This window comes from Chamaea fasciata, unplaced genomic scaffold (assembly GCF_029207755.1).
Source record: "Chamaea fasciata isolate MVZ Bird 193981 ecotype frontalis unplaced genomic scaffold, bChaFas1.0.hap1 SCAF_27, whole genome shotgun sequence".
NCBI lineage: Eukaryota > Metazoa > Chordata > Aves > Passeriformes > Sylviidae > Chamaea > Chamaea fasciata.
Window position 1 is genome coordinate 4222905 of NW_027094112.1, and position 13796 is coordinate 4236700.

At 48.4% G+C, this 13796-nt stretch overlaps 1 protein-coding gene across 3 annotated transcripts in view; it reads right to left on the minus strand.

Annotated features, from left to right (window-relative positions):
• CDK12 (cyclin dependent kinase 12) overlaps positions 1-13796 on the minus strand; it is a 28606-nt gene that overhangs the window by 11154 nt on the left and 3656 nt on the right. For all 3 annotated transcript variants that reach the window (XR_010723986.1, XM_066205305.1, XM_066205306.1), the window contains exons 2-8: positions 8965-9849; positions 5497-5673; positions 4397-4536; positions 3700-3870; positions 2370-2559; positions 1827-1883; positions 1220-1321 (exon numbers count right to left, since the gene is read on the minus strand). Coding sequence is in view for 2 of the 3 variants with exons in the window: in XM_066205305.1 (XP_066061402.1) it covers positions 1220-1321; positions 1827-1883; positions 2370-2559; positions 3700-3870; positions 4397-4536; positions 5497-5673; positions 8965-9849 (1722 nt within the window). In the remaining variant the exon portion in view is untranslated. The remainder of the gene's footprint in view (positions 1-1219; positions 1322-1826; positions 1884-2369; positions 2560-3699; positions 3871-4396; positions 4537-5496; positions 5674-8964; positions 9850-13796) is intronic.

Below are 13796 nucleotides of genomic sequence, written 5' to 3' on the forward strand. Positions count from 1 at the left end.
GCTTGTGCTCGGGAGCAGCTTTGCCTGAGGAGGGTGATTTGCATCAGGGCTTGTAGTGACAAAGTGACCCGTGTGTATGGAGTCCCCAGCCCTGGGCTCCTGGGAATCACCTCCTGCAAGTGGCTGCTGCGTGCAGGAAGCCCCTGACACGTTAACTCTTTGCAGGGAAAGGAGGATGCGTCAATGCGACCAGAGAAAGAGCCACAGCTCTCATTTCCTCCAGGTTCAGCTTTCGTTTGGATTTTCAACTTCCCTCTGCTGGCCCAAGCCATCCCCAGCTGCCCAGGGCTGTCAGGGCCAGCAGAGGAGCTGTGTTTGTGCACACACAGCTCTGGTACAGCTGGGAGGGAAAGAGAGGAGAGAGAGAGAACCTCTGATTCCTGCAGTCCTCAACATCTCCCCTTAAGGCAGCAGGAATCAGTGCCAGAAGGAGCTGGGGGATGCAGGCACCTGGCAGGAATGGGAATAACCCCACGCATGTGGAACGGGAACTGAGCAGCAACTTGGCCTCCCAATCAGTAATTATGATTAATTACTGGTTTTCCCAACCTCTCTTTGTGTTATAAACCCTGCTGAAGTTTAGCTGGGAACATCCCAGTGGGAATTGCACACTCTGGGGAATCCAGACTCAGTTCTACTGCTGAATCCTCCAGCCTCTGCCTCTGATTCACTTAGAAAAATGTTGCATCTTTGTGGTTGAACTGACCAGACTCCTGCTCCCCAGGCTTCCTGTACTACTGAAACTTCCTGACACCCAAAATCTCTACTTAAAAATGTTTTAGCTGAAAGGAAAAAAAAAAATAGTGGAAAACAGCAACTTAAAGAGTTTCGAGAGAAATTCTCTATAAAAGACACTGAAGGAGTGAGCAGCACAGGGCAAATGTGTCCTTCCCTCCATGGCTGTGTCATCCCTCTTAATCTCAAGGGTACATCAATATCAGGCTGGTTTGCATTCTAAACAGTGACAATTCTATTCTTTACCCTTTCTCATTTCAAAACCAAGGAAAAAACTTCATTCTAGGAGTTTTTACTAAGTGGTTTTAATGAGGGGACAGACCCCTGCCCCTCACAGCAAAGCACTGTCAAGTATTCCTGCCTCATCCTAACACCGCACGGCTGGGGCAGATCCAGCTGTGGGAATTGGCAGAAATGAAGGAGCAGCTCCCCTGGGAACGCTCAGGAGCTGGCTGCAGAGGCAGGGCAGCAGAGCAGGACTCACCCACAGCTCCACACGTCGATGGCAGGGGTGTAACGCTCCTCCCCCAGCAGCAGCTCCGGGGGTCGGTACCACAACGTGATCACTTTGTTGGTGTAGGGACGGCTGCAGAGCCAAAAAAAAACACAAATAAAAACTCATCCCAAGGACCACAAAACCCTGAAAAACTGCTTTTACTTCCCAGCTGCACTTACACCTGTCAGTGGCAGCAGGGGGGGTTCAAATGTCTGCACTTCCAGAGCACCAGGTTGAGTTCAGAACAGCTGAGGGGTTTTTTACAGGATTTTACAGGAATCAGGACTTGTTGTAGGAACCCAAGACTGAAAAACCCTGAGCGTCAGCAGGCTGCCATCACTGAATGGTGACTGATCTTGGAGCAAAACCTGCTCCAGGCCAGGTCAAAGGCAAGCAGAGAAGAAGTTTTGGCTCCTTCTGGGCTGCTCTTCTAACAAAAAGTTATTAACACCAGCCAGGAGTGTATTTGTCCAACAGCTGGAGCTGGATGATACCACTGAAAACAATCTGTCAGGACTGCCAAGTGAGGGATTATGTGGATAACTAAGAAGAAAGAAGCTCATCCCACCCAGATAAACCCTTTCCCCATCCTCACCTCTCCTCAGAGCTGTAGAGTCGGGCGAGCCCAAAATCTGCAAGTTTGATCTGCCCACTGAAAGACAAAAAAAACAGCCCCTGGTTTAAATCACAGTTAAATCACAGAATTACAGAATGCACTGAGCTGTAAGGGACCCATCAGAACCCAGCTTCTACTTAAACCCCAGTTAAAGGGTGAGGAAAACCCCCCCCCCCGCAGCAGAAAAGTCTCACAAAGCCACGTTTGCAGGAATTACTGCTGGATATGCCAGGCTTAACTCCCAACTTCTGACAGAATGCTTCAAAGAAATACAAATTAAAAAAAAAACCCCACAACCACAAATAATTCAGTGTCATCTGTATCACAAACCCTTCCCAACAGGCCAATATCTCAGAATTTTTTAGGCAGATATTCAGACATTTGGTGGTAATTATGGACACAATTATTCTCACAGCTCCTGCTCCTGAGCACACCCAAGGTGAGGACAGCACTGGGTGCTCACAGCTAAACCCAGAGAAAAGAGCTTGGAGAGATCTCCAAGTGGATCCACTCCAAAGTTACCTGTTGTTCAGTAAGATGTTGGAGCACTTGATGTCTCGATGAAGGAAATTCTTTTTGTGACAGTAATCCAGACCCTCCATTAACTGTTTCATGAAAGACTTGATATGGTCCTCTGAGAAATGCACCAAGCCAGATTCTAGCAGCCCCATTAGGTCATGGTCCATGTACTCAAACACAAGGTAAAAGGCACCTGGGATAATAAACACAGAAATGGTTGGAAACAAAAGCTGAGACACAAAAAAGAGAAGGAATGAAAGGAGATTCAATTGTTGAAAGAGTCTTTATTGTGCACAATGCTGCTGGAGTTTTCTATTTAACTGTCCTGCGCTGGTTTGGGCTCACTGAGTGTCCTTTTCCCTCAAGGGGTAAAAAAGCCCCAAAACAACAAAGTAGCCCCACCAAGCTGACATCTGAAATTAAGTAACACACAAAATAATTTCTTCTGAAGTTTTGGCCACATTTACCTCCATGCCTTGGTTATTTTGTTACAAGAGAGTCTGTTGAAGGATCACTGCCATGCATGGTTTGAACTTGTGTTTGGGTTGCTCCCTCCTCTCTCCTGGAAGAGAACGTCCCAAACAAGAGCCAGCGGGGTGCTGGAACTCTCTTTTTCCACAGTGACAGAGAACTTTTCACACTATTAGGAAGTTCATTGCCACTAATCAGTGTTAAAAGTGATGCTGTAAAGGCTTTTTTTTTTTTTTTTTTTTTTTTTAATAAGACTGCTCTCCTGTGACTCTGCTGGAATGCACCCGTCCTTTGATCAACTCACTCGAACTGGAATCTGTCCTTGGAGGTGAGGCCAGGGCCAGACCCAACCTCGCTGGAACCACAGAACGCACAGAAGCAAATCCACCCCAGAGCCCAGTTCTACACTAAACCAAGGGGCTGCATTGTTGAAACCCTGGAAACTTAAAGAGTTCAGTATATAGTAATATCTATGGGGCAAGATGGAGGATTTGGGGCCTCGGCTGAGTCCTTCATCACAGTTTTGGGGTTTTTTTTCTAATTGGGTGGAAAAGGTCCACGTTGCAGACCTTGGGTGGTCAATTAGTGGGTTAAAAGTAAAAATAATACAGGTGTCATCTCATTATTGGATAGTTTATGCTTAAGGAGACCTTGGAAAGAGTTAGAAGGATCCATTTTCTACCTTGTGAGTTAGAGCTCACAAGGTGTGAGACTGTGCTATAGGTTAAGAATTAATAAACACCGAGTCCAAATGTAAAAACTGTGTCTCCTGTGTATTAATCCCAGCTCTAACAGGAAGAAAAGAAGACAAAAACCCCACGTCTGTGGTGAATGGACACCACCCCTCAGAGCCAGCAGTTACCTTTGTCCTTCTTGAAATCCAGTGCATCTTGTTTGTCCGTGACGATCTCCTTCATGTTGACGACGCTGCGGTGGATGAGCTGCCGCAGGATTTTGATCTCGCGGATGGCCGTGATGGGGAATCCCTCCTTCTCATTGTCCAGGCGCACCTTCTTCAGAGCCACCAGCTCACCTGCCAGGGCACAGCGGGGTCACAGCCTGCTCACCTGCACTCCCAGGGAAGCTGGCAGCAGCCCCGAGCATGGGAAATGCCCACCAAGGGAGAGCAGAAGCAGCTTTGGTTACCTCCCTGCTCATTTTAGTTGAATTGCTGTGCTAGGAGTTCTCACGTGACACCTGTGCTTTTCCTAACCTGCTCCAGCAGGAAGGGGGAACAGAAGTTTACCCTGGAATTTCCCAATCTCTGCTGCAATAAAGTCTTGACAACTGAAAAAGCGGTGGGGTTCAGCTGGCACCTGTGGCCACCACAACCTTCTGACCAGGCATCAAACCACACCTCACCAGCAGGGCAGGAACCTGGGCACTAAACTCAAGATTCCAGAGCTCCTGCTCTTCTGCCCCTTTTTGGAGAACACCTGATGCAAGTGCTGATCCCAGGGCCTGGCGTCACTCCTGGTCCTGCAGGTTTTTATCACTGGCAGGGAGCTGAGCACACCCACAACAGCCCTGAGGTGGGATTTACCTGGAGCCATCCTCACCTGTGTCCTTGTCCTTGGCTTTGTACACCTGCCCGTAGGTCCCTTCTCCGATTATCCCGATGATGTCGAACTTGTCCACGCAGCGCTTGCCCCAGTCGCTCTCTGTCTGCCTCCTCTCCCCGTAGCGAGGACAACAGATTCTGCAGGAGGTAACAGCTCTGTGAGACACCTCAGGGCTTCAGCTCAGGGTCATCCCACCAAAAAAAACCCCACCTGCTCAACTGTGTTAATCCCTAAAACCCAAAAGGAAAGCTCGGGCATGTCGGCTTTGCGCTCCAAGAATTGGAATGTTCAGTTTAATGTATTTTTGCTGCATAATCCCAACTACTCCCACTACAGGCACTGCTGAACAGAAATATTATCACATCACAGCAGGACAAAAATGAACGTCTGGGATGTTTTGCAGGATGCTGGATTTTTATTTAAAACGCTCTGCACAAAACATCAGGAGATCTTGCTCCCTCAACAACTGCTTAAATTTGTTATCGGGGAAGGTCTCTATGCCTTGAACACGGAATCCCAGAATGGTTTAGGTTGGAAGGGACATGAAATATGATCCAGCCATGGGCAGGGACACCTTTCACTATCCCAGGCTGCTCCAAACCCCCTCCAGCCTGGGCTTGGACACTTCCAGGGATCCAGGGGCAGCCACAGCTTCCCTGGACACCCTGTGCCAGTGCAGCTCCATGGTCAAAATTCAGTCATGAAGTGTATGAAGAATCCAAATCACTCATTTGGAACAATCAACTTTTGAAAGCAACAAGAGCTTTATACAGAGATGCTCATCCAGAGGTTTCTTCTGGTTAAATCAAAGAGAAAAGAGCTTTTGGGGTAGATGTGGCTGAAGATTGGACATGACACATTCCAGCTACTTCTACCATTAACTCTCAAATAAATGGGGCAAGCTGCCTTTAGCTGAGGGTCCAAATGTGAAACAACCCACAGGACTCAGACATTATACTGAATAATACAGAAATAGGAACTTGCTTCCTCCCCCATCTCACTTCCCTCAATAAAAAAAACTCTCAAACCACTCCGGGGACTTAAGAAACTCAATGATTAAAAAAAAAAAAAAAAAAAAAATTAAAAGTCAGCCTTACTTTGGTCTCTTTTTGAAGGGTTGCTGAGGTGGTGTGGCTGCCTTTGGTTCTGGGGAGTCAGGAGGAGATGGGTCCCCCCCAGGGAGCTCTGGGGGGAGCGGGAGGTCCGTGAGTAAGTGTCGTGGTCTCTGCTCTCTGTCTTTCTTCACAGGTTTTGGAGGAAGAATCTCTTTTGGACTAAACTCCGAAAAGTTAATACAACACAAAAGTCAGAGCCAGTTAAACAAATATAAAAAAGCTACTGCAGGACAACAGCCCTCTGGCTGACAACGTGAGGTTTAAGTGTCAAGATTAGCACATCCAAATATAAAATGAGACAGCTCAAATTCACAATGCTGATACACCAGGAGAGAAGAGTGTCAGAGTGGAGCATGTCAGGAAATGAACACACAGGTCTGCACTAGAACTTGCTCAGTTTGCACAGATCAGGACCAGTAATCCAGAGTTTCCTGTGAGGCAGCTCAGGGGATCAGCCAGCACCCACTTTCTGACCTTTACTTCCTCTATTTACTCCACTCATCACCATGAAATTAAGTGCTTGACTTGGTCAGGACCACTGTAAATACAGACCCAGAGCTAAACCTTCCTCCACAAGAAACTTTTAACCTCTTAGCAAGGATTGAATTGTGGCTTTAACTCTCAAATGCTGCCGAGGAACCAAAAGTTGATTTTTTAAAATCCAATCACCAAGGGCATGAGGAGTTTGGTTTAGGCTGGCAGGAGCTGCATGAGCAGAACCTACTTTCTCTTTCATGTATTCAGTGAGGAGACTTCCTAGGTTTGAGCAGTCACGAATTCTCCATGCAAATCTCTTTGCTTCACCAGGAAAAGAAAAAAAAATTATGAGATCCAAACAGCCTTCCCAGGTCTGTTTTTAGAGCAAGGAGCAGGTTTGGTGCTTGTACCACCAGGTCTAACACTTCAGAATAAATGAACTGATGGAAGTAGGTCGTTTTCCTAATTATTTTATTAGACACTGCCTAATCTGCACGACAACCTCTTGTGAAATCTACTTGAGGAAGGAGAAAGACAAAAACCACCAGAAACAGGAGAGGCAGATGGGCTGAAACTCTCCCCTCATAGACAGCAAAATCCTTAGGAGCAGAGTAATTGTGTTCAAATATCTGCAGAGAATCACAGGGAATTGTTAAGGCTGGAAAAGATCGAGTCCAACTATGAACTCTGCCACACTCACCACTAAACCACAGAAAGACTCAGCCTTTGTCCAGACACTCCTCAAAAACAATTTCTTTGTAAGACCAGAGTGGGAAGGGCAAAAGTGTGTCTGGAGAGTGAACCTGCAGTGCCCTTTTACCAAAAATTCCCATTTTCTCGCCTTTTATCTGCTCTATTTCTCTATTTGCATACCAGCACTTGGTTCCTCTAAGCTCAGTTCCCCCAGGACACCTGGGCTGGTCACCAGGGGGAGGAAACCAAACAAGAGCCTTCAGAGCTGCCCAAGCAAAGAAAAGACCAAGAGTGAACACCAAGAACACAACGGAGGCTCCTTGCAGCTGCTTTCCTCCTCTCCTCTGAACCAGCAGGGATGCCAGCAGCCAGCTGAGTGCTGTGTTCCCAGGAAGCTGCACAAGCTCTGCATCAAACCAGGACAAAATTTGTACCAAATGGATTTTCCTCCTCTCCTGAGTGAACCACCCAGGCCTAAAAGCATTACAGGAGGTGGTTAATTCTGGAGAGGTTAAAGAGTCTCCACTTGAACAAGGTGTGTTCTGTCTCCGGACACTTCAAAGCCCAATTTCCAACCCTGTATCTGCCACAGGCTTGGGGCTGGAACATTCTCCAGGCTCAGCAAGGACAAAAGTCCAGTTCAAAGAGTTTTGCTCATAAAAACCAAGGCAGCTGGTGAAGGGTGAGATTCTGCACAGTCAGGGCCACATGGAACTGCCACCAGACTCAGCAAAACAAGTGGGATTTCCCATCCTTTTATTGGGAAAAAGTCACACAGAGCCATTTACTGAGCCGCAGCATCACCCCAGCCCTGAGGTCAGGGATGAAACACTTTTACAGAGTTAAGCCACACCTGGGTGATTAAAAAAAAAAAGAGCTCTAGGTGTGAGTGGTTGAAAAAATAAAATAGAAATTTGCAGGACAACTTCTGGGATTGGAAAGGAGGAAACACTGCAGCAGGATTTGCTTTGCCTGGTATTTGGGTTGGGAGAATCAGCAGGCAGCTCAAAGCTCCTGCTCAGCCACAGAGACATTTCAAACCAGGAATATTTGCTGAACAACATCGCACAGCTCAGGGAGGGCAACAAACACACACCAAAAAATTCACTTTTAGGTTGGAGGCAGTGAGAACGTTTCCCTGATGGCCATCAACACCAGAATCATCCACGAGAATTAATTCAATTACTGAATATGTAACAATCAATAATATGTAAGACTTCTCCACAGGGTGATTATATCGAGTCAGAACTGTGGGGTACCACACTGGTCACTAAAAATGGGCTTTACTGCCCAATCCCAGCACATCTTTGGTGGTGGCTGGGAAGATACAGGAGTTTTTAGGGAACTACAGGCTAAGCAGGTCAAGTAAAAGAAAATGTATGACTGATGACCTTAAATTAACAGCACAGCAATATACTAAAAGCTAGAAAAGGAGAGAAAAAGGTTTTTTCGTGTTTTTTTTCCCCTCTTCTCCACTCCATTCTGGATATTCTGCTCCTTTCTTCTCACCAAAAGAAACCCCCAGAGTGGGGTTTTCAGACATGTTCATCGCAGAAGCCACAACCACCCCCGGCTCAGCCAGAGCTACAATTACAGGACTGAGCCAAGTCTGCAGGTTTTGATCAGAAATGACCAGGAAATAAAGTTGAAGCAGGTGGAATTTCAGGCATTTTTAAACTTTTTCAAACAAACTACACCTGCTTCTCAAGCAATAAAGGATTGCATCAATTACTGAAGAATTAAAACAACACGCAAGTTAAACCAATGCTGATTTTTACACGTGGGCATGGCCTGTGTGGCTGGTGAATCTGGAACAGAAAAAGCTCTGGTTTGTGCTCTTGTATTGGAATTCTTAAGCTTTTTCCTGTTCCTTGAGTACAGGTTCCTAAAGAATTCAGCAAACAAACAAAAAGTAATTGTAAAGTAAGCGTGCAAACAGCTCCAACACAAAGAGAGGTAAAACCCCAGATCCACGTTCCATTCCTGTAATAAACATGAGCGAGGAGCGATGTGAAACCTTTACCAAAGCAGCAGCCAAACCTCTTGTTTCCCACAGAGATAAGAGGCAACAACCTGCACGAGACCATAAAACTCTCCACACAAACCTGGCAGGGCCTGGAACTGCCCTGAGATAACTCCTTTACACCAGCACCACAGTTGTACTCTGCAGGATAAGCTCCTAACTGTAAAACTAACCCCCCTCCTCCCAAAAAAACCCTCTTTATTCAAGGCTTTGCTCTTAAAAGCAAAAGGGGATGATGCTCTGGTGTGTGACCTTACCTATCCAAGTCATCTTCCCCAACTAAAATAGGGGGGAGCGGAAGCGGAGGCAAGGTGGAAGTTTTCAGGTGTGGGATAGCAGCCGTCACAGACACTTGGGTTTTTGTAGCCACCTGGACAGAGGACTGGGAGTTCACCTGAGAGGAGGATAAAGTAGACGTCCTTGGGTGGGAGGAAGATGGCAAAGACGTTGGGGCTGGAGGAGGAGGGGCCTGGGCAGGAGTCGCCGGGGGCGGAGGCAGCGGCGGGACAGCGGGCGCCGGGGGCAGCGGCGGCAGCGGCGGCGTGGGGGGCGGAGGGGTGGTGGTGGGCAGAGGGGGAGGAGGGGATTTGATGGCGGGGAGGGGCGGTGGGATCTCCTTCTCCGCTGCGTCTGTCTCCTTTGGAGATGCCAGGTCCTCGACCGCCGCTACAGGCTTCGAGTCTTTTGTTCCCGTGGGTTTGGAATCCCTGACTGGAACGGGATGTTTCCTCTCCGAGTTCTCCTCCGCCTTGGATCTCGTTGTCTCCGCAGGGGCTTTGGGCTCCGCGTTGGCGTACGGCAAATTAACCGAGTCCGTGTCCACAGCCTTCTCCGATTTAACAGTTTTGGTGACTTTTTTAGGCTCCGTCCCAGCCTCCTTCAGTTCAGCCAAGCTGTTCTCCTTCCTCGCCAGGAAAACAGGGGAGCCTTTCGCCTCCTTCCCGTCCACCTTGGCCGCGGCGGCTGCGGCGGCCGCTCGCTCCTTCTTCTTCCTGCTGAGCTCTGCTCCCAGGCTGGAGTTCAGCGGGAGCCTGGTCGGGGAGATGCTGGAATGGCGACTGCGGGAGCCAGACCTCTGCTTCTTGCTGTGAGATGAGTGCCTGGAGTAGCCAGGGCTGCGGCTCCGGGACTTCACGGATTTCCTGGGGAGAGAAGGGCGGGGAGAGAAATGAAACGGAGCTTCTCTCGCCCTCTGAGCTACTCACCGACAGCGGGGTCCTGTGTTGGTCAGCTCAGAGGGTGCACAACACCTGTCAGGGGAGACTGAAGGTACTGAAAGGAGTATCTGAGTCAGTTTTATACCATCATCATCATCATCATCCGCCCTTCCCGTGCCAGACCCGCCGTCACACCAGGAGAGAAGGGAAGGATCAAGGCTGGACAAGCCCCAAGGGAAAGAGATCACAGCTCACACACTCAACAGGAGACTTCAGAGAGAAGGATGAGCTGGCAGTTTAGGAATCTTTCACAGGAACTATGTGCAACTTTAAAGGAAACCATGGATAAAACATGACTGCCCTCATGGGAATGCTGCCTCAGGAAATCGGGCACTTCAAGCACATTTTGCCCCCCTGGTTCCAAATTTGCATAGTGTGATTTGGAAGAAGGAAAAATAAAACCCAGGAATTTTAACTCTATTTGTCTTGGTTTTCCCTGCACAAAGAATGGGCTCTATATCAGGTGTGTGTGCAGAAATAACCGTGGAAAATCTGTGCTGGGAGAGAAGCAAGGCAGGAAACACCTCACACCATCAGGGTTCCCCCCACACAAACCTGCTCAGGAGAGAGGGGAAACCAGATAAACACTAAAATGGAAGTGGAAATATCAAATTCCAGTGCCCACATCAAATTCCTGATAAGCCAGAACTATTTCCTCCACTCCAGGAGGAAGGAGGATTCAGCAGGGTGAGGCAGGAGGCTTTAACGGCGTGGTGGGCTCTGATGCCAACAGGACAATCAAAAACTCTGAGTTCAGACCCTACAAATACTGTAACAAACACTCCACTCCACAATTTACTACTCAGGACACATCAAATCTGGAAAACACGGAATTCCGTCGAAACAGTCCCACAGTTGTCATAAAACACATATAACAGCAGCAGTTCAAACACAGGTGACACTGGCTCCCTTGTAACCACACTCAGAACATAATTAACCCCACCAATTAATATTATCCCCAGATAAAAAACATTTGGAAAATAAACTGGAGAAGTGAGACAACAGGAAGTTCCTGCCTCAACACCAGCAGCACCTTGCAGGAGGGAAGGGTCTCCCCACAGCCTGTGGAGTTCCCTCAGCATTCCTCCCTTCCACTTGGAAGTACAACCCCAAGCCTTATCCTGACAGTGCTCAAAGAACACCTGGGCTGCAGGTAAGTCCTTGCCTTTAGACCTGCGAAATAAATCTACAACCAGAAGGAGAAAAAAGCAGGATCTGCAGTCCCACAGCTGTTCCCCTCCTCACCACACTGCTCTGGCACGGGACTCTGCCTCAGGATCACCTCTTTTCCCAAGGTTTCTGCTCAGTGAACTGGCACTCTGGGCTGCAGTTTGCCTGTCACCACGAGCTGGGAGAGCAGTCACCTTTTCAGCAGCTCCAAGACATCTGCAGGCTATGGAGAACAATCCTAATGAATCCTGGGGGATGTCGCTTACTGCAACCACAAACAGTTTTGGGGTTAACGATTCCCTGTTGCAATTCACGCAGGATGGATTGTTCAAGGTGCTGCAGTGCCCCTTTTCCTGCTCCCTGTCTTCCATCCTGCCCCATCCCATGACTAACCCCCAGGAGTTAGTCCAGTTCATGGAATCCTGGAATGGTTTGGGTTGGAAGAGAACGCAAAGCTCAACCAGTCCCACCCCCCTGCTATGACAGGGACACCTCCCACAATCCCAGGTTGCTCCAGCCTGGCCCTAGACACTTCCAGGGATCCAGGAACAGCCCCAGCTCCTCTGGGCACCCTGTGCCAGGGCCTCCCCACCCTCACTGGAACTGAATCCAGCTGGATGCAGAGCCATCAAACCAGATCGCTCAGCAGATCCGAAGTAAACTTCTCCAAAAGTCCAATTTGACTTTATTTATTGGTGCTAATTTAGAAACAGCCACCAGGGACACCTGCCTGGACCAGGACAGGTGAGGGTGGGGCAGTGGTGGAATGGTCAGACCCTCTTACAGGGAGTTGCTGCAGCACAGAACCAGCACTTCCCAGGGCTGGAATGACTCCCTGACCTTCCAGCAGCAAATATCCACAGCCCTTTGTTCCACCAGGAATAAATCCACCCATTCCCCTCCACTCACCCTCTTTCCCTTCACTACCAACAACCCCCTGCAGTCACCACACAACCAACTGCTCTTTCCAAGCCCAATTTCCATCCAGGCTGGTTGTTCACAGCTGCTTTTTGAGACCTGAAAAAGGCCCCACATCCAGAAATCTTTCTGCTCTCCCAGAGCAAACCTCACCTCCCATCCCTCAGAGCATCCACAGCCCCAAAAAACACCAGCACAGCACGTGCTGAGGGGCCTTTTATCACTGCACATCTCAGAAAAACTGGTAATAAAGTACAGAAGGTGCACAGGCAGGTTTTGCTTTGGGAAGAAAACCATTTCAATCCTCTGGAATGATTTTTTTTTTTTTTTTGTGGTTTTACCTGCAGGCACTTCATAGCACTTTTACCCCTTTCAGCCTTAATTTTTTAAGCCTTGCTGTAACATTCCACACCTCACTTGCTTTCTCAAGGTTATCCAGGATGGATGAGGGGCAATTCAGCCTCACGTTCCTTCCTCTTTCTGGATAAAAAAAAAATTCTGGGATTAAAACCCACCCTGCTGTCCCCCCTAGAACTGGAAAACAGAAATAAAGGATACCAACCACGACAGCTGGAAATCAACAAAGAAACCTTGGCTTCATCTAAAAATCCTAATTAAAAAGCACCATGAGATTTATTTAAGTCGCACAATCAGAAGATTGGGATGGTCTTTGGAGAAGGGAATGCTAGAACCTTCCATGCTGAGATGACCATGGGTTAACAGGTGACAGCAGAGGTGACCTGCAAAGCCCCACATCATCCAGCCGGACTCACCTACAGATATTTCAGTATTTCACCTGCTCTAAACAACGCAGAGTTAAGGATAAAGCAGGAAAATAGCATCTGGGAAGCCTGGCTGCCGCAATTTCTCAGGAAACAAGCTTCAATTCTTATTTTTGAATGCCCAGCAACCTTCCACCAGAGCAAGGACCCAGCATATGCACACTCCCACCTCCAGCAAGCTGAGGGACTCTGGAATTCATCTCCTTGTTTTAGCTGCAGTGACAACAGTTGCTACACAGAATGGCAAAGCACATCTGTTATTTTCCCTACTGACCAAATCCTCCTCCTCCCCTCCTCGATGGGAAGTGGGTTGTTTTCCACAGCCACTGGAAATGCAAACACTCTGCATCTTCTCCAATCAGCACACGGGTGCAGCTCCCTAAGGATGTGTTTTGGACATGGAGATGAAAGAAAACACAGAATGCACTAAAAAAAATAAAAATAAAAATTCCTCCCATATTGTCAGTCAGTGGAAATGACAGTGTCCCAGAAAAGCCTGAGGAACACAAGACATGGTCAGGTGTTCCCTGCCTGAGTGTGCCACTTAAAGAGGTTTTCTCTCCCAAAAATGTTCCTGCCCCTCCACAGGAAGCACAGAAGGGATCAGCCACTGCCCAAAGTCAGCTGCCTCCTCTCACGCTCACCTGCAGCATGTCAAGGTGAGGAGGGCTCAGCCCACCCACTCCCTCCGGCGTGCCCTGAGTCCCTCCAGGTGAGCCCTGAGTCCCCCAGGTGAGCCCTGAGCCCCTCCAGGTGAGCCCTGAGCCCCCCCAGGTGAGCCCTGCTCTGTCTCCCGGACACACCTGACCCAGAGTTCCCCCTCCTCCAGTCTAAGCTCCCAGCCTGGCAGCTCCACAAAGCGAAACTAAACACATGAATTACAGCTCAGACTTCACCTGACACATGGAAAACACGTGAAATTCCCTCCGTCCCTTCACTACAACCACTGCAGGCAGGTGTTTTCCAGAGGGGCTGGAATATCTCACACAGTCAGTGAGTTAT